The sequence below is a fragment of the Anabrus simplex genome, chromosome 4 (assembly GCF_040414725.1).
Source record: "Anabrus simplex isolate iqAnaSimp1 chromosome 4, ASM4041472v1, whole genome shotgun sequence".
Lineage (NCBI taxonomy): Eukaryota > Metazoa > Arthropoda > Insecta > Orthoptera > Tettigoniidae > Anabrus > Anabrus simplex.
In genome coordinates, this window is record NC_090268.1 from 377,355,402 (window position 1) to 377,375,090 (window position 19,689).

At 37.3% G+C, this 19,689-nt stretch overlaps 1 protein-coding gene across 4 annotated transcripts in view; it reads left to right on the forward strand.

Moving 5' to 3' along the window:
- The window catches only part of LOC136872020 (trans-1,2-dihydrobenzene-1,2-diol dehydrogenase), a 165,569-nt gene that overhangs the window by 129,368 nt on the left and 16,512 nt on the right, over positions 1 to 19,689 (forward strand). For all 4 annotated transcript variants that reach the window (XM_068227298.1, XM_067145836.2, XM_067145835.2 and 1 more), the window contains exons 4-5: positions 5,700 to 5,949; positions 6,043 to 6,193. In XM_068227298.1, the coding sequence (XP_068083399.1) occupies positions 5,700 to 5,949; positions 6,043 to 6,193 (401 nt within the window). The remainder of the gene's footprint in view (positions 1 to 5,699; positions 5,950 to 6,042; positions 6,194 to 19,689) is intronic.

Consider the following 19,689-nt stretch of genomic DNA (forward strand, 5'->3'; position numbering starts at 1 on the left):
TGTCGATTGTTCAATCGATACTGCTATACGGTTCGGAAATTTGGGCTGAATCGTTAAAAATTGTGAAATATCAGACAAGAATTGCGGCTGTACAACGGAGAGCAGCTTTACGAATTGCTTGCGCATATCGCACAATATCAGAACCTGCGATTCTAGTAGTAGCAACAGTAGCTCCCATTGACTTGTTGGCCTTTGAAAGACAAGAAATTTGGCTCACACAAGAAGAGCTAGGAAGGAAAAGGGCAAAGGCTTTGGCTCATAGTCGCAGAATGCAACGATGGCAAACAAGATGGGGAGATGATTCTAGAGGGAAATGGACGAAAAGACTGATACCTTCTCTGGGCGTATGGGTTGACCGAAATCATGGTGAAGTGAACTACTATCTCACACAGTTCTTGACAGGTCATGGATACTTCCGAAAATTTCTTCATAGGCTAGGGCTAGCAACTAGTCCGGTGTGCATATACTGCGATGATATCGATGACGTATCACATACTTTCTTTGTGTGTGTTCATTGGCTGCCACAAAGAAGATGCTTAGAAGTTATGCACGGAGAATTGACGCCAGAAGGGATCGTGTCAGTAATGCTACGAAGTCGAGAATCTTGGGACCAGGTGGCAGTCTACGTAGAACATATTCTGCGTCAGAAGAAGAAGGACCTGGACAATTACGACAGACAGTAAAGCAGAAGAAGGAAGATGAAGCACAAGATGCATTAAGCACGACATCCGCCCTGAAGTAATGCGAGAGCAGTTTCCGGGGCGGAGATAAACGTCGTGGGAAAAGGGAGTGTGGTTTTTAGTGGGTAAGAATCTCCACACACTTGTTGAGTGCAGACCCTCACAAGCGTTTTATGAAAGATTTTCCACACTCCCTCGCAAAAAAATTATTATTATTATTATTATTATTATTATTATTATTATTATTATTATTATTATTATTATTATTATTATTATTATTATTATTATTATTATTATTATTATTATTATTATTATTATTATTATTATTATTATTATTATTTAGTTTGCATCCCTGCATGTTCAAACTCTTACTCTATTTCGAATGTTACAGTCAGTGGGCTATTATCCTTAGAAATGTTACGGCAAAACGAAATTTCATGACTGTAATTTCATTAATGACTGGAGATAATCTGGCATTTATATTATTATTAGTCTTGCAACAGCTGTACCAAGCAATGTATAATTTTATGTCATCACTGTATTTCACAAGCAGTGTCCGAGCCACGGTGAGTGAGCGAGTATGGCAACAGTAGAAGGCAGCAGGTCCATAAGGCCTGTGGTCTTTTAACTCTGAATGCTCTATAGTAAGGCAGAAGTTTTAGATATTATTCCTGGCAGGTAGTTCATTCTGCATCCTCTAGGAATTGATGCCCTTGAGCAGGTTTTCATTAAATAAACAAAGGAGTTGTAATTCCCAGGTAGTGGACCTACACTTCGTACCTTCTCATCTAACAAGTTAGAGAATTTTGTCCAGTTTGCCTTTCTGAAATTGTATTGGCAATTGAAATTAACTTCTTATGGGCTTATAATGGGAAGAAATTGACACATTATTGGTTTATGTTGGGTATTTGGAATTGGTGGACATATGAATTTTGAACATTGTTGAACCATGGTTTCACTAACAAAAAGATCTGAATTATATCCTCTTTGCCATCTTCCACTGTTCAAAGAGGAAGGGAGTTTGCTATCCTGTATTAGAGAAAGTTTGTAAGTTTCAGCCCAAGAAAGAACTGCTTCCCCATTTTTATCCTCTTTGCTGTATCCCCAAACATGACTATGGCTATTGAAATCTCCAATAATGATGGATGGCTTGTTACAGTTGTATAAGTTCTGAAGAGGATTAAAACGAAACTGTGCTGCGGGGGCTTGTATACAGAGGTGACTACACAGCTACTGAGTTCCAAAGAGATGATCTCATTATTATTGTAATTTGTTTGATAGACACTCTCAACATGGAGCTCGGGTTTTACAAAAATGGCACTGCCATATTGAACATAGGGTATTTTGGCGACAAGTCTCATTCCAGATATTCTAGGTCGTCTCTGATGTGTATCCCAAATGGGTTTCTTGAACACACAATACATCGCACTTTTGTTTCGGCATAGATCATGTAGTAATTGTTTTTTGCACGATGATATGCCTTCGATGTTAATATATTACAGTTAGGGTTGGCTCTGAAATGTGCCGTTGATTTGATCTCATAATGAAAACTTATTTTCTTCTGGTGTGAGAGAATCAGCTGTCTAGGAAATGTCCTAGTCCATTGCCCAGGAGACACCCAGATGTACAATTTGAAAGTGATATACAGCCTTCGTGGAGGCTTCTCTCGTGTTCGTCAGTTCATTGAAAACCATCGAGAAAGGCAAATTAAGCAAGCAGAACCAGAATGACTATGGTGAAGGAGGAGGAGAAGAAGAAGAAGAAGAAGAACTACTGAAGAATTAAGTGAAATGTATTGTAATGCTATGCAACATGTAAAGGATTTAGTTTGTTAAGAAGCAAGACATTCTTTTTAATGTTGACTCATTTTATATAACATTAAGTTTTTCAGTCTGTTGTAACATAATATATAACATTTATAACATTATAACGTACCTGCAATATAAATGATTTAGATCATTTTTCACTTGGATGAAATTATTTTGAGTTTTTTGAGTACTTATAAAGGGCAAGAATAATGGAAGGAAACCATACCTGTCGTGCTAAGAAATCATTCCTCAATTATTTTTGCAGTTAATTGCAGCAGTAATTGTTTGCATACTATATAAATCTCTTTTGAGGGTGCCAAATAGTGAAAAGCTAATCATTATAGTGTAACTCGTGTAGGAGTAGCCCAGGGTTCATCAAAGCCGTAGGAGATAATCTCACAATACTCCGTGAACTGCCAGAACATAATACAAAACACAGATACACTATGTAAATGGTGTCTTAAATTACATTTACCTCTGTTTAACAGAAATTTGTGCACAAAGGAAGTGAAATTGATATTGTGCCATTCCATTATAAACAGGTTTTGCTGTGTAAATTACATTATTGGAGAGTTTTCAATAATTTTTGAATTGTTATACTCAACAATTGACTGCTAGAACAGAAACATGTATTGTTTCATGTCTCTTATCAACATTGCAGTAGAAAGACATTTTTGTATGATGTGGTCGTATAATAATAATACTTTATTAACGGTAATACCATTTTACATAACAGTAGAGAAGAATAAACAAACAAAGCACACTAAAAAGAAAGTTCAATGGAGTATAAGTAGGAAAATATGTACAGATATATACACACAAGTAATCACAGGAAAGTAATAGTCAATTCTGGAGATTATGTAAGTGATTTCTAAATTTTGACAGTGAGCAGTGAAATATATCAATATCCACTTTGTTTAGAGATCTTGACATTCGTTCAATTGGCCATTGAATGTGCTGTTAGTTCTATGCCAATTGGTAGACAATGTATTCTTGAACCTTGTGCAACTGTCTGGTACATGTACGTTAATTTTTGCAAGGAGTTGTGGACAATTCACCAAGGAATGAAGCCATTTAAAAATGAAGAGTGTATCCAATAATTCACGGCATTGTGAGAGGCTATGCAAATTTAAGGACTGTTGTAGGAATGTATAATCAAAATTATCATATGAGAATCCTGCTCTAAAAGAATATATACAAAGAAATTTATGTTGTACTGAATCTAATCTATGGATAGAGGTCTGATGAGAAGGGTTCCAATAAGTGTACAGTATTCTAGTATAGGGCGTACCATAGACACATACAGCAGTCGATAGGTTAGGTAGCTAAGTTTGAAAATTCTCTAGAATATCTAGTAACGCAACCCAATCTTTGAAATGCTTTCTTAACAAATATTTTCAATATGTTCGTTAAACGATAGGTTATAACTGAATAAAACACCAAGGTCATTAACTTGGCTAACAGAAGTTAGAATGTTATTATTACTAAATTTGTACTGAAATGATATTTTCTTCTCGTTTTTAAAAAACGATATTATTTTATGCTACTTAGGATCCAGAATGGGTAAAAAGAAAAAAATAGTAAATAAATAAATGCAATGTAAATATTAATGTTATACCAGTTGTATAGTATCATTTGAAGTAATTCCATATACTGTATATCAGTTGACTATATTTGTAAGTAGTACAGGAGATATTATAAGTAGAATTTTGTAAACAATATAAATTTATTAAGGATGAGCTGTGTGTTTAATAGAAAACATTGTTAGCGTAAATTGTATAATATTGTATTATAGGAAAAATTTTCTTCTCTTGTTAATTTAATATTTAGTGCTTGACAATAATGTATTTTAGTGTACCATTTGCCACCGAGGTAGACACCTCATTTGCAAATAAAGAGATTTTGATTTGATTTGATTTGATTTGATTTGATTTGATTTGATTTGATTTGATTTGATTTGATTTGATTTGATTTTTGATTTTTGATTTTTGATTTTTGATTTTTGATTTTTGATTTTTGATTTTTGATTTGATTTGATTTGATTTGATTTGATTTGATTTGATTTGATTTGATTTGATTTGATTTGATTTGATTTGATTTGATTTGATTTGATTTGATTTGATTTGATTTGATTTGATTTGATTTGATTTGATTTGATTTGATTTGATTTGATTTGATTTGATTTGATTTGATTTGATTTGATTTGATTTGATTTGATTTGATTTGATTTGATTTGATTTGATTTGATTTGATTTGATTTGATTTGATTTGATTTGATTTGATTTGATTTGATTTGATTTGATTTGATTTGATTTGATTTGATTTGATTTGATTTGATTTGATTTGATTTGATTTGATTTGATTTGATTTGATTTGATTTGATTTGATTTGATTTGATTTGATTTGATTTGATTTGATTTGATTTGATTTGATTTGATTTGATTTGATTTGATTTGATTTGATTTGATTTGATTTGATTTGATTTGATTTGATTTGATTTGATTTGATTTGATTTGATTTGATTTGATTTGATTTGATTTGATTTGATTTGATTTGATTTGATTTGATTTGATTTGATTTGATTTGATTTGATTTGATTTGATTTGATTTGATTTGATTTTACATTTCTCATAATTAAGTTTCAACCCATTTTGAATACAGTACTTTTCCAGATGATGTAAATCTTGAAGTTTTAAACAATCAAGTTAATTTTCATAAAAATTAAGTATATTTTTAATGTCATTTATGTAGAGAGTAAAAAGTAAGAGTGCAAATAATTTGAATTGTGTCTGTTCACTGTGAATGTTGGTCCTTGGAGATGTAGAGAGAGTGTTGGGTTTTTCCCTTCATGTTTTTCTAGAACGATGTCTTTGTCCTGATATGTAAAATTTTCATGCTAATGTTGATGTACGCATATTTAGGTATGTTCTTCATCTAACAAGTGTTTAGCAAATGTAGATTCTATTTTACAATATATTTGGACAAAACAATCAAAATTCCAAATCTAGGTATACAGAACACATAGGAACACTTCAGTAGAAGAACACAGTGGTCTTTTCCTTTCTTTCACTTAAACTTTGCACCTTGGTCCTTTGATTCTGTTTGTTGATTATGGTAATTATTCGGTCTTACTTGCCTTCTGATTATTGTTCTGAAATTACCTATCCTGTGTTTAAAGATTTGGATTAACATTCGTTTCTATTTTTTACAGATTGAAGGAATTGGGTGGAGGAACTATCTTGGACCTCGGAATCTATTGTTTGCAGTTTGTCCTCTTAGTATTTGGTCCCAGGCTACCTCAGAATATGGTAGCTTTGGGCCATTTAAATGATGAAGGAGTTGATACCAGCATGAGCTGTGTAATGACATTTGAAGGTGGTAAGACTGCAGTTCTCAGCACTCATAGTAGGATAACCTTGCCAAATGAGGCCATTGTCATTGGAACAAAAGGTATTGCTCGAGTAAGTACAGTCTTCATATTGCAGCTTACGATAGTCTTCAGACTTTAAAGCAATGAAAGAGTGCATTTTATTTTTGTGGTTCTTTGGTTTTAGATTCCATGTCCATTCTGGAGCCCAAGTAATGTTTCCACTCCTGATAAGTCCAGTGAATTTATACTGCCATCTGCATCATTGCCATTCAATTTTGTTAATAGTGCTGGATTGCGTTATGAAGCTATGGAGGTTCGACGATGCCTTAGACAAGGTATAATGTTAATTTAGGACAGAACTGTAATAAAACTGCTTGACATTTAACTGAGGTGAAAGTAATCTTTTAATAATTGTCCAACATATTCAAAATATAATTTTTTTAAATATTAAATGTATATACTGTTCCTGTTACCTCCAATGATCACATAATAATCCACAGAGTGTGAACCATCCATGTGTCTGATGGATTTAACTGAGTAAGGACAGGAGGTAAAGAAAAATCACAAGGAAACTAGCCTAAAATTATACAATTAAAGAGATCTAGAATTCATTAAAAAAACATATACATACATACGTCCATCCGTCCCTCCCTCCATCCCATCCAATCGGATCCGATCCAATCCAATTCATCTTGGTCTCCCACTACTTCTCTTCTCTTACCCTCCATGACCAAGTCCATTATTCCCCTGGGTAACCTATCTTCCTCCATTTGCCTCACATGACCCCACCATTGAAGCCGGTTTATGAGAACAGCTTCATCTATCCAGTTCATTCCTATTCCTAACTTAGCCTTTATCCCCTCTTTCAAAGTACCCTCCCGCCATTGTTCCCACCTGTTTGTACCAGTGATTATTCTCGTTACTTTGATGTCTGCCTTATGAATAAAATATCCTGTGTCCACCCAGCTTTCACTCCCGTAAAGCAAAGTTGGTCAGAAAACAGACCAGTTTAAAGATAATTTTGTCTGGGAGCTGATTTCTTTCTTACAGAATACTCACTGCATTAGGTTTACTGCACATTGATTCACTCTCAGTTACTATACTACCATCCTGGGAGAATACACATCCTAAATATTTGTAATGATCTACCTGTTCCAGCTCTGTATTCCCAATATGACATTCACTTTTCTTAGGTTTCTTACTTACTGACATCACTTTATTCTTTAAATGGCTGATTTTCATATCATATTCATTGCACTTATTTTTCAAGTTCCAAGATATTAGAAAGCAGGCTTTCAGTGCAGTCTGCCATTAAGACCAAGTTGTCGGCATAGGCCAAACTGCTTGCAACATTTCCACGTAACCGAATCGCTCCCTGCCACTTTATGCCTTTCAGTAGATGATCCATGTAAGCCATGAACAATAAAGGTGAAAGATTAAAGCCTTGTCTGACCCTTCTAAGTGCCTTGAACTAAGACTCATTCTACCATCAATTCTCACTGTAGCCCAGTTGACAACATAAATGCCTTTGATTGCTTCCAATAATCTACTGTTAATCCCATAACCCCCTGTACGGCTAATATCTTTTCACTCAGTACTCTGCCATATGCCTTCTCTAGAACTACAAAACATAAACATAACTGTCTATTCCTCTCATAGCATTTTTCAGTTATCTGGTGCATACTGAAAATCTGATCCTGACAGCCCCTCTGTGGTCTGAAACGACATTGGATTTCATCCAACTTAATCTCAACTGCTGTCCTCTCCCTCCCTTCCAAAATGCCAGTGAACACCTTGTCTAATATACTGATCAATGAAATATCTCGTTGCAATTCTTCCTGTTCTCTTGCTTATAGATAGGTGCAATTAATGCTTTGTTCTCTTGCTTATAGATAGGTGCAATTACTGCTTCAATCAATCAATACTGATCTGCATTTAGGGCAGTCGCCCAGGTGGCAGATTCCCTATCTGTTGCTTTCCTAGCCTTTTCCGAAATGATTTCAAAGAAATTGGAAATTTATTGAACATCTCCCTTGGTAAGTTATTCCAATCCCTAACTCCCCTTCCTATAAATGAATATTTGCCCCAGTTTGTCCTCTTGAATTCCAACTTTATCTTCATATTGTGGTCTTTCCTACTTTTATAGACGCCATTCAAACCTATTCGTCTACTAATGTCATTCCACACCATCTCTCCGCTGACAGCTCGGAACATACCACTTAGTCGAGCAGCTCTTCTTCTTTCTCTCAATTCTTCCCAACCCAAACATTGCAACATTTTTGTAACGCTACTCTTTTGTCGGAAATCACCCAGAACAAATCGAGCTGCTTTTCTTTGGATTTTTTCCAGTTCTTGAATCAGGTAATCCTGGTGAGGGTCCCATACACTGGAACCATACTCTAGTTGGGGTCTTACCAGAGACTTATATGCACTCTCCTTTACATCCTTACTACAACCCCTAAATACCCTCATAACCATGTGCAGAGATCGGTACCCTTTATTTACAATCCCATTTATGTGATTACCCCAGTGAAGATCTTTCCTTATATTAACACCTAGATACTTACAATGATCCCCAAAAGGAACTTTCACCCCATTAACGCAGTAATTAAAACAGAGAGGACTTTTCCTATTTGTGAAACTCACAACCTGACTTTTAGCCCCGTTTATCAACATACCATTGCCTGCTGTCCATCTCACAATATTTTCGAGGTCACGTTGCAGTTGCTCACAATCTTGTAACTTATTTATCACTCTATAGAGAATAACATCATCCGCAAAAAGCCTTACCTCCGATTCCACTCCTTTACTCATATCATTTATATATATAAGAAAACATAAAGGTCCGATAACACTGCCTTGAGGAACTCCCCTCTCAATTATTACAGGGTCAGACAAAGCTTCACCTACTCTCACTCTCTGAGATCTATTTTCTAGAAATATAGCAACCCATTCAGTCACTCTTTTGTCTAGTTCAATTGGGGATATGGTACTATATCCCAACCCATTGTCTTTAGTATATCCCCAGAAATCTGATCAATTCCAGCCGCTTTTCTAGTTTTCAACTTTTGTATCTTATTGTAAATGTCATTGTTATCATATGTAAATTTTATTACTTCTTTGGCCTTAGTCTCTTCCTCTATCTCGACATTATCCTTGTAACCAACAATCTTTACATACTGCTGACTGAATACTTCTGCCTTTTGAAGATCCTCACATACACACTCCCCTTGTTCATTAATTATTCCTGGAATGTCCTTCTTGGAACCTGTTTCTGCCTTAAAATACCTATACATACCCTTCCATTTTTCACTAAAATTTGTATGACTGCCAATTATGCTTGCCATCATGTTATCCTTAGCTGCCTTCTTTGCTAGATTCAATTTTCTAGTCAGAAGGTACCTTACTAACATTCCATACTGATCTTACTCTATGAATCCATTTTATCCTTGCCTTCCCGCTATATTTGACTATTTCAGGTCTTTTATCTATTCCTGCTGCTTTATGACATTGGAGTTATTTATCATCCTTTCCACTTACTCATACTTAATTTCACCAACATCATTGTCCTCCTTCCCATGAGCTTGGTTGTTCATGACATCACCATAAAGATTTCCTTTTATGTTGAGAAGATTTTCAAAATATTCCTTCCACCTGTTCAGTGATTCCTTGGGATCTATTATGACTTCACCTGATTTACCCAAAACACAATTCATTTGCTTTCTTTCCCCTCCCTTTCTAAGATTCTTTATTACTGTCCAGAAAGGTTTCACTGCTGCTTGATCTAGCCTTTCCAGGTTATTACCAAAATCTTCCCATGCTTTCTTCTTGGATTTAACAATTATTTGTTTTGCTCTGTTTCTTTCATCTTCGTACAATTCCCTGTCTGCGTTAGTCCTGAGATGAATATAGAAATACAATCTGTCCAATAGGCCTCATTCACGCTTGCCTTAGTAGTATATTATTCATAGCCTTCTAACATATCACAGGAATAGGATTTGTGGAAGACACCTGGGCTAATATTTTAAAAGGAGGGAAATTGAGGGCTAAGGGGTCCAGGCAGGGGAAAAGTTTCAGTGAGGAATCGGTATGAGTCAATGCTGACAGAACAGCAAGGAAAGAGGAACGGGGAAGTGTTACAGAGAAGGGGAGAGGTAATAGAAAAGGGAACAGTAAATTTAGAGTACAAAGTAGGAAGATGAAGGTGGAACAGTGGCATGAGAGGGAGAAAAGTGAGGAGGAGATAGATTCTGCAGCTTTCAGGACGATAAAGGCAACTTGGAGGGGAAGAGCCTCCCATAAGTCCAACCCCTCGTCCATGTTGTGGGAGGTGGGCAACGGCATGAAGTAAGGGATTGTCTACAGGGGTGATGTACAGCAGGGACTGTGTGTGCCCCATGACCGCTACGGTAGCTGTGAAGGCCCTACAGAAACTCTGAAAAGTGACGGCTAACAGGGCTCTGGTGAAGTCCTCAATGGCAGATCCGGCAGAAAAAGATACTTTTGGAACGGCAAATCTGGCAGATGAGGCAACCCTCTTCCCGTGGGGTTTAAAGAAACACAGGGAACCACTGCCTTGTGGTGAAGAGGGATCTTCAAAGGCTAAGGGAGACAACCCCTACAGAAAACAGCAGCCTTGGAGGCTTAGGTGGCAGTTCCACCACCAAGCTCGGGTTGCTGTGGCTAATAACTCACACAGCCTTAAATATAAACTATTAAAGAAACCAAAGTGAAACACAACCGGATGGATAATAAGTTGACGACTTTTAGCATGAAACAGAAAACGAGAATAGGTTTTTGGAATGTCAGAACCCTGAGAGAGAGCAGTAAATTGAAGCAAGTGGCTAAAGGGATGGAGGAATACAGGCTGGATATCCTTGGATTAAGTGAAGTACAGTTGCCAGACTTTGGAGAAATACAGACTCTTAATAGGTGCACATTCCTGTATTCCGGGCAAATGGGGGAGGATGCAGAACATAGAGAAGGTATAGGATTGCTATTAAATGAAACTGCAAAGAGGAGCCTCCTGGATTGGAAACCCATCTCAGAAAGACTGATGACAGCTCAATTCAAGACCCGGGTTCGCACTGTGACTGTGATCCAGTGTTATGCTCCCACAGAAATGTCAGAGATTGAAAAAAAGGAAGAATTCTACTCCCAGCTAAATGAGACTATTAAGAAAGTGGGAAAGAGAGATATTATTATTGTGATGGGGGATTTAAATGCAAAGGTTGGTTCTAACAATGAGGGACTGGAACAAATTATGGGAGTGCATGGAGTTGGTGACTGTAACAAAAATGGGGAGCTTTTCATTGATTTCTGTGCTAGCCATGATTTGGTAGTGGGTGGCACTTTATTGCCTCATAAACGATGCCATAAGATTACATGGGTGTTGCCAGATCAGGTTACAGAAAACCAGATAGACCACATCGCCATAAGTGGGAAGTTTACAAGATCATTGACTGATGTTAGAAATAAAAGAGGGGCAGATATTGGAAGTGATCATCACCTGGTAGTTGCAGAGTTTAGAATGAAAATTGTGGCAAGTGGAAGGAAATTTGAAAGGCGAAACAAGAAATTTGATTCAGGTAAACTGCAAGATGAAAGTAAAAGGAAAGAATTCCAGATAGAATTAAGAAACCGCTTTGAAGCTCTTGCTGTTGAACCAGAACTTATGATGGATGTTGAATTATCATGGAAGAAAGTCAAGGACACATATTTAGAAGTTAGTGAGAAGGTGCTTGGATTTCACAATTATCTCAAGAAGGAATGGGTGTCTGATAATACTTGGAAAAAAAAAATAGAGGCTAGAAAGCTAGTTAAGACAAAGATTAATATGTGTAAAACAAGACAACAGAAAGCCACAGCACAAAAGGAATATGTGGAAGCTGATAAGAGTGTGAAGAAAAGTGTAAGAAAAGATTCAAGCAAGATGGCGACTACTGTGTGTGAGTCTGTGATATCCGTAGTAGATAATGGTGTAAGATGCAGTGAAAAATGTGGCAAATGCAGAAGAGTAGTTAAAAATGGGATTCTGTGTCATAAGTGTGATGAATGGTACCATTTTTGTTGTGCAAATATTGTAAATAGGACTGATATTGAAGAAAGTGAGTGGCTGTGTCCCGAGTGTAAACAAACTGATAGTGAGGCAGAACAACAAGAAAGAGAGACTTACGAAACTATAATTAAGATTTTAGGAGTGTTACAAGAGGACTTATGCGCTCTGAAACATGAAAATGAATGCTTAAAGGACAGAATAAAGAAACTGGAAGATAAAGAAGACATTGGAGAAGAAAGATCGCCGTGGACGGAAGTGACGCGTGGCCATTTTAGGCCTAATGTTAAACATATGGGAGAAACTACGTACAACTTAAAACCGGGAAAAAACTCTTTGCAGTGCCAAAATAGATTTCAGTTATTGCAGCAAGTTCCAGAAGAAGACACACCAAGTTTTCCAAATAATTTTAAATCCAGTGGAGGTAAGAAAACCAACCGAAAGTCAAGATCGCCAAAGATTCATCTCTATGCAGACAGTCAAGGGCGGGGTATGGCAGAAGGCATCAAGGATGAGCTGCAGAATCCAGAGACTGAGGTTTTAGGACTAATAAAACCAGGTGCCAAAACTGAAGACGTCCTTTCAAGTTGTGATCCTGTGTTAGAGAAGGACAATTATGTGGTGATTGTGAGTGGTACAAATGACATTGCTGCAAATGAAGGTGAGGAACTAATTACGACTCTCAGAGGTAAGATTTCCAAACTACCTGACTCTAAAGTAATTGTAGTAAATGTGCCACCCAGGTATGACCTTTTAGAGGACTCATGTGTGAACAAAGCTGTACATGATGTAAATATAAAAATCAAGAGATTATGTAAGAGTTTTAGAAATGTCTGTGTAGTAGATACTTTAGGTCTTGGCAGGCAAATGTTCACTAGGCATGGGTTACATCTAAATGGTAATGGAAAAGCAACTCTCTGTAGACAAATTGCCACAATTATCAACAGAGATTTGCAAACTAATCAGTACTTAAGAAAACCCATACCACTAAACTGGCACATACAGGGAAACTTGCCAGAAAACCCAGACCCTTAAATCAAGATCTATGTACAAGGATCTGGGTTCCAGGGAAGTTCTCAACTCATGAGTCAAACGTTACCCAATTGCAACAGTCAAGTTTTAGGGAGGAAGGAGGTCTGAGATTGCTCTTGGTAAACTGTCAGAGTGTAGTAAATAAACAATTAAAATTCGGTACATTGATGGAATCTTATGAGACGGATGTGGTGATAGGAGTGGAATCGTGGTTGAGAGAAGGGGTGGGTAATACAGAAGTATTTCCAGAAGGGTATACAGTCTATCGTAGAGACCGAGGAGATAAAAAAGGAGGAGGGGTATTTATTCTGGTGAAGGAAACTTATTGTTCGCATGAATGGTTTACTGATGAAAGGGATGAAATATTAGGGATAAAATTAGTTTGTGATAATATGAAGAAGGTGGGAATTATAGGAACATATAGGCCTGGAAGAGAGGAAAGAGATATGGAAATATTTGAGAAAATACCAGATTATACTCATAAAAACAATAATGATACGGTAATAATTGGGGGAGATCTAAACTTGCCTGAAGTTGAATGGAATGGAGCTGCAAGTGAAGCCCATGAACAGAAACTGGCAAATAAGTTAATTTGGGAGGGAGGATTTACACAAGTAGTACAAGAACCAACTCGTCTCAATAACTTGCTAGATGTATTCTTGGTTAAACCATGGGAAATTGTTGATAAAACTGAGGTAATTGAAGGAATAGGTGACCATAAGGCTGTAATAATGGATGTAGGACTCGTACCAAAAATGCTTAATAAGAGGGTCACAAAAGACAAGAAATTATACAGAAAAACTAAAGTTGATGAATTTGGGACTTACCTTAAATCACAATTCAGTTGTTGGATAAGTGATGGGAATAATGTGGATACACTTTGGGCTAAATTTAAAGGAATAATTTGGGAAGGAGAGAAGAGATTTGTACCTGTTAAGAAGGGTAAAATGACCTCAGACCCTGTTTATTACACAAGGGAAATAAGAAAATTAAAAAGAAAATGTAGAATAGTAAACAGGAAAATCAAAGAAGGTAGGGAGAATAGAGAAACTAGAAAACAACTAATGAGGGAACTGAATAGAGTGAAAAAGGAAGCAAAAGAGAATTATATGAATGGCATTCTTCAAGAGGGTAATGACCACAAAGGGAAATGGAAAAAGCTGTATTCATATATTAGGAATCAAAAAGGAAAAGGAAACCAAATCCCTACAATGGTGGGAGAAGGGGGTGAACACTATTTAACAGATACTGAGAAAGCAAACCTCTTTAGTAGGGAATTCCGAGATTCAGTAGAAGATTGTCAGGACTTGGAAACCGTAACAGAAGATAGAGAGGGAGAGACACAGAGGGAAACAAGAAGCTTCTCATTCACAAATGAAGATATTTTCAGAGAAATCCAACTGCTTCAGCAAGGAAAAGCAGCAGGAAGTGATCAAATTACTGGGGAGGTATTAAAGACAATGGGGTGGTATATAGTGCCTTATTTAAAATTTCTCTTTGACTATGTCATAAATAATAGTGTGATACCAAAGGAATGGAAGGAATCTATAATAATACCAATTTATAAAGGAAAGGGTGATAAAAGGAAACCTGAGAACTACAGACCAATCAGCCTGACCAGTATAGTTTGTAAAATACTGGAGAGTTTAATAGCAAAGTACATCAGAGGGATATGTGATGATAAAAATTGGTTCATGAGGAGCCAGTATGGATTTAGAAAGAAATTTTCTTGCGAGGCACAACTGGTGGGATTTCAGCAGGACATATCAGATCAGTTAGATTCAGGAGGCCAGTTAGATTGCATAGCCATAGATCTTTCCAAAGCCTTTGATAGAGTGGAACATGGAATATTATTAAAGAAATTGGAGGGAATAGGATTGGACGTAAGGGTTATACGTTGGATAAGAACATTTCTAAATTCAAGGGTTCAGAAAGTCAAAGTAGGAAATAATATATCACAGGAAGAGAATGTCTGGAAGGGAATTGCACAGGGTAGTATAATCGGTCCGTTACTTTTCTTAATATACGCAAATGACTTAGGGAACAATATAACATCGAAAATAAGATTGTATGCAGATGACATAATTGTTTATAGGGAAATAAACAACATTGAGGATTGTTCAGAATTACAAAGGGACCTTGACAGTATCCAGGAATGGGTTGAAGAAAATAATGTGAAGATTAATGGAGGCAAATCAACTGTTACAACATTTACAAACAGGAGCTTTAAAACTGAATTTGAATATACTTTGGATGAGGTAGTTATCCCAAAAGATGGCAAGTGCAAATACTTAGGTGTGAGATTTGAAAGTAATTTGCACTGGAAGGGTCATGTTGATGACGTTGTTGGGAAAGCATACAGATCGTTACATGTCATAATGAAGCTACTTAAAGGATGCAACAAAGAATTAAAAGAAAAAAGTTACTTAAGTATGGTTCGTCCATTATTGGAATATGCAAACAGTGTTTGGGATCCTCACCAAGAATACCTAATAAAAGAAATAGATGGTGTGCAGAGGAAAGCAGCAAGGTTTGTAACAGGGGATTTCAGGAGAAAGAGTAGTGTATCAGAAATGTTAAAGGAACTTGGGTGGGAAACTTTAAGTAAGAGAAGGGAGAAAAGTAGACTTATAGGATTATATAGAGCCTATACAGGAGAAGAAGCATGGGGAGATATCCGTGAGAGGCTTCGGTTGGAAAATAATTATATTGGTAGAACTGACCACAAGTACAAAATTAGAAGGAATTTTAGCAGAAGCGATTGGGGTAAATTTTCTTTCATTGGGAAGGGCGTGAAGGAGTGGAACAGTTTACCAGGGGTAGTGTTTGATCCTTTTCCAAAATCTGTACAGATATTCAAGAAGAGAATAAACAACAACAGAGATAATAAATTAAATGTTAGAGGGCATTCGACCAGTGCAGGATATTGTAAATAATAAATGTGTGCGATTAAATTAATTCCATCCCCTGGTCTAAGGTGTTTGGAGAGCCCAAGTAGGGGACTGCCTGTAGGGGTGAAGTACAGTGGGGACTTCGAGGGCCCTGGGACCGCTACGGTAGCTGTGAAGGCCCTTCAGGAACTCTGAAAAGTGGTGGCAAAAGGGGCTCTGGTTAAGACACAGCAGGTCGTTATGCTACTTAGGTTCCAAAATGGGTAAAATATAAATATGTAAATAAATTCAATGTTAATTTTAATCTTATACCAGTTGTATAGTATTATTAGAAGTAATTTCACATACCGTACTGTATATGAGTTGACTATGTTTGTAAGATATTATAAGTAGAATTTTGTAAACAATATAAATTTATTAAGGATGATGTGTGTGTTTAATAGAAAAAATTATTAGCGTAAATTGTATAATATTGTATTCTAGGAAAATTTTCTTCGTCTCCTGTTAATTTAAAATTTAGTGCTTGACAATAATGTATTTTAGTGTACCATTTGCCACCGAGGTAGACACCTCATTTGCAAATAAAGAAATTTTGATTTGATTTGATTTGATTTGATTTGATTTGAAGATCATATACAGTGAGTAGATGAACAAGCACGAATGGCAGAAGAGGCATCAGCAAGGGGAGATGCTAAGGAATTGTATAGTATCACAAAGAAACTGTCAAGGAGAGGATTTATCAGGAATAAACCTGTTAAAAACAAGAGAGGTGAACTACTGACCACCCGGGAAGAACAGCTACAGAGATGGAAGGAACATTTCTCAGAGTTGCTCAATAGAGATACAGAACAGAATGGTAACCAACAAATGGAACCAGTAGATAGTGACCCAAGAATAAATTTACATCCTCCAACCTGTTCAGAAATAGAGAAGGTCTTGAAACAGATAAGAAATGGAAAAGCATTCGGTATGGATAATATCGCGCCAGAAATACTTAAAGCAGATATTGATACCTCGGAAAAATTATTGCACCCCCTGTTGGAAAGGATCTGGAATGAAGAAAAGCTACCAGCTGAATGGAAGAAAGGCCTGATTGTTAAGACACCAAAGAAAGGGGATGTTACTAAGTGTGATAATTGGAGAGGAATTACATTGTTGTCAGTACCAAGTAAGGTGCTTTCAAGGATCATTTTAGAGCGGGTGAAGGATGTTGTGGAAGGGAACAGGCTGGTTTTCGTAAACACCGTAGCTGTGTCGATCTCATATACACTCTGAGAATCATCTTGGAACAAAGTGCAGAATGGCAGAACACCCTCTACTTGACTTTCATTGATTTTGAGAAGGCCTTTGACTCTGTAAATAGAAGAGTTATGTGGCAGACACTTGAAGAATATGGTTTACCACAAAAGATTCTGAATATTATAAAGGATATGTACGAGGGTTATAAATGTCAGGTTCTGCATATGGGAGATCTTACTGAACCAATAGATGTGACCTCAGGAGTTCGACAGGGCTGTATTCTTTCTCCGACGCTTTTCCTACTTGTGTTGGATAGTGTGCTCAGGAGAGTGTAACGAGGTCGGAAAAGGGGGATCCAGTGGGGCTTACAAGATAGGTTAGAAGACCTTATTTTGCAGATGACATCTGCCTACTGGCTCTACGGTTCAGAGATATGGAAGAGAAGATTAAGCGGTTGAAGGAGGAGGCAGAGGATGCTGGACTTAAAATAAATATTAATAAGACCAGGGAGATGAGGGTCAATTCCAAAATTGATGATAAATTGTTTGTAGAAGATAAAGAGGTAGAACAAGTAGACTCCTTCATATACCTTGGGAGTATGGTTACTACGACTGGAGGAGCAGAAGAAGACATTAAGAGTGGTATCAGGAAAGCAAATGGTGCTTTTGTTCAATTGTATCCTATATGGAAAAACAAGAACATTTCTAGAAAAACTAAGCCATGACTTTTTAACACAAATGTAAGTCCGTTCTGCTTTACAGCTGTGAAACGTGGAAAGTTTCCCAGAAGACAACTAAACAAATGCAAGTCTTTGTGAATCACTGTCTAAGACGTATCATCAACAGAAGATGGCTGGATGTTATTTCAAATGAAGATCTATGGGAAGAAACTAACTAGCAGCCAATTGAAATGCAGATAAGGGAGAGAAAATGGCATTGGATAGGACATACTTTAAGGAAGCCCACTGGAGCCATTGAAAAGACAGCGCTCAACTCAAACCCCCAAGGCGCTAGAAAGCGCGGACGTCCAAAGAAGACCTGGAAAAGGACGATCGAAGAGGAATGTCTAACAGTGGGAAAATCTTGGAATGAAGTGAAGAGGTTAGCCAACAATAGGAACAGATGGAAGTGTTTCACGGAAGCCCTATGCTCCAGGAGGAGCAACAGGAAATAAGTCAAGTAAGTCAAGGAGGGGAAGAGATCTAATGAGGTGGGTGAGTTTGAGGCTATGGTCATAGGGGAACTATTGCTAGGCATATGGGGAAAGCGTATGGAGGAAAGGGACCCAGGGTAGGATTTTATCCATGAAGGAGGTTAAGGTACATATTCAAGAAAGTTTAAGGGAAGTAGGAGGGTAAGGAAAAGGTGGAGTTTTTCATGTTTATGCCCGCAAGGTAAGGTGATGCTAGCAGGAATAAGTACCAAATGCAGTTGGGGATGTGTGGGATCTGATTAATGCAGCATAAGAGAAGTTTATCAGTGAGATACTGTGTAGGAGGGATATTGACTGTAGGCTGTTTGGGGATTTAAATGAGACTGGAAACTGGGAAACTGGGAGAGAGATTTGTAGATCCTTAAGGGTGGGTAGGAGATGGAGATTTGTGCTCAGATGCCAAGGTTTTATGTAATTGAGAGCCATGTTGAAAAGCAGTGGAGATAATTTGTCACTTTATTTGAGGCCAGTTTTGCTTTTGCCACTTCTCCTCTAAATACCTTGGAAATTTGTGTTGGTTAAAGTTAGATTGATGATTTTTATTAATTTGGGATGAAGACCGTATAAGCTGAGGATTTTGAAAAGTATGGGGTCTATGGATACTATCGTATGTTTTCTTGAAATCTAAGAATGTGATTAAGTGCTGTTTATTTGTGCACTTGTAATATTCCATTATCAGTTGCAGGCTGAGAATTTGGTCTGGGCAACTTTTATATAGGCAAAATCCTCCTTCATTACTAGAGAAGCATGTGACAAACATTATAACTAAACCAGATGTTTTTGGCATTTGACATGTTATAATTTCGTGTGGCTGTTACTAGCCGATTGCAGCCCTTGTAAGGCAGACCCTCCGATGAGGGTGGGCGGCATCTGCCATGTATAGGTAACTGCGTGTTATTGTGGTGGAGGATAGTGTTATGTGTGGTATGTGAGTTGCAGGGATGTTGGGGACATCACAAACACCCAGCCCCCGGGCCATTGGAATTAACCAATTAAGGTTAAAATCCCCGACCCGGCCGGGGATCGAACCCGGGACCCTCTGAACCGAAGGCCAGTACGCTGACCATTCAGCCAACGAGTCGGACATTTGACATGTTTATCAGATTATAAAGCATGGCACAAACTAATGCTCAATGCATAAAAACAGAAAATTAAATTCATCTTTTACTATATACAGTTTTCAATTTCTTGTTTAACATTAGAGGAAATATTGCAAAGATCGATCAAATATAAATGGGATTTTTGTTCCTGAATATCAACAGCTGGTAGGACTGGCCCCACGTTTCTGCTATGCTTAGGCAGGAACATTAGGAGTGGGGAGAGCATGCTGTTAGATATTTTCCGCCATTTCGTCAGTAACACTCACGATGTCGGTGTAACAGGAGCACCCCTCCACTGCGCA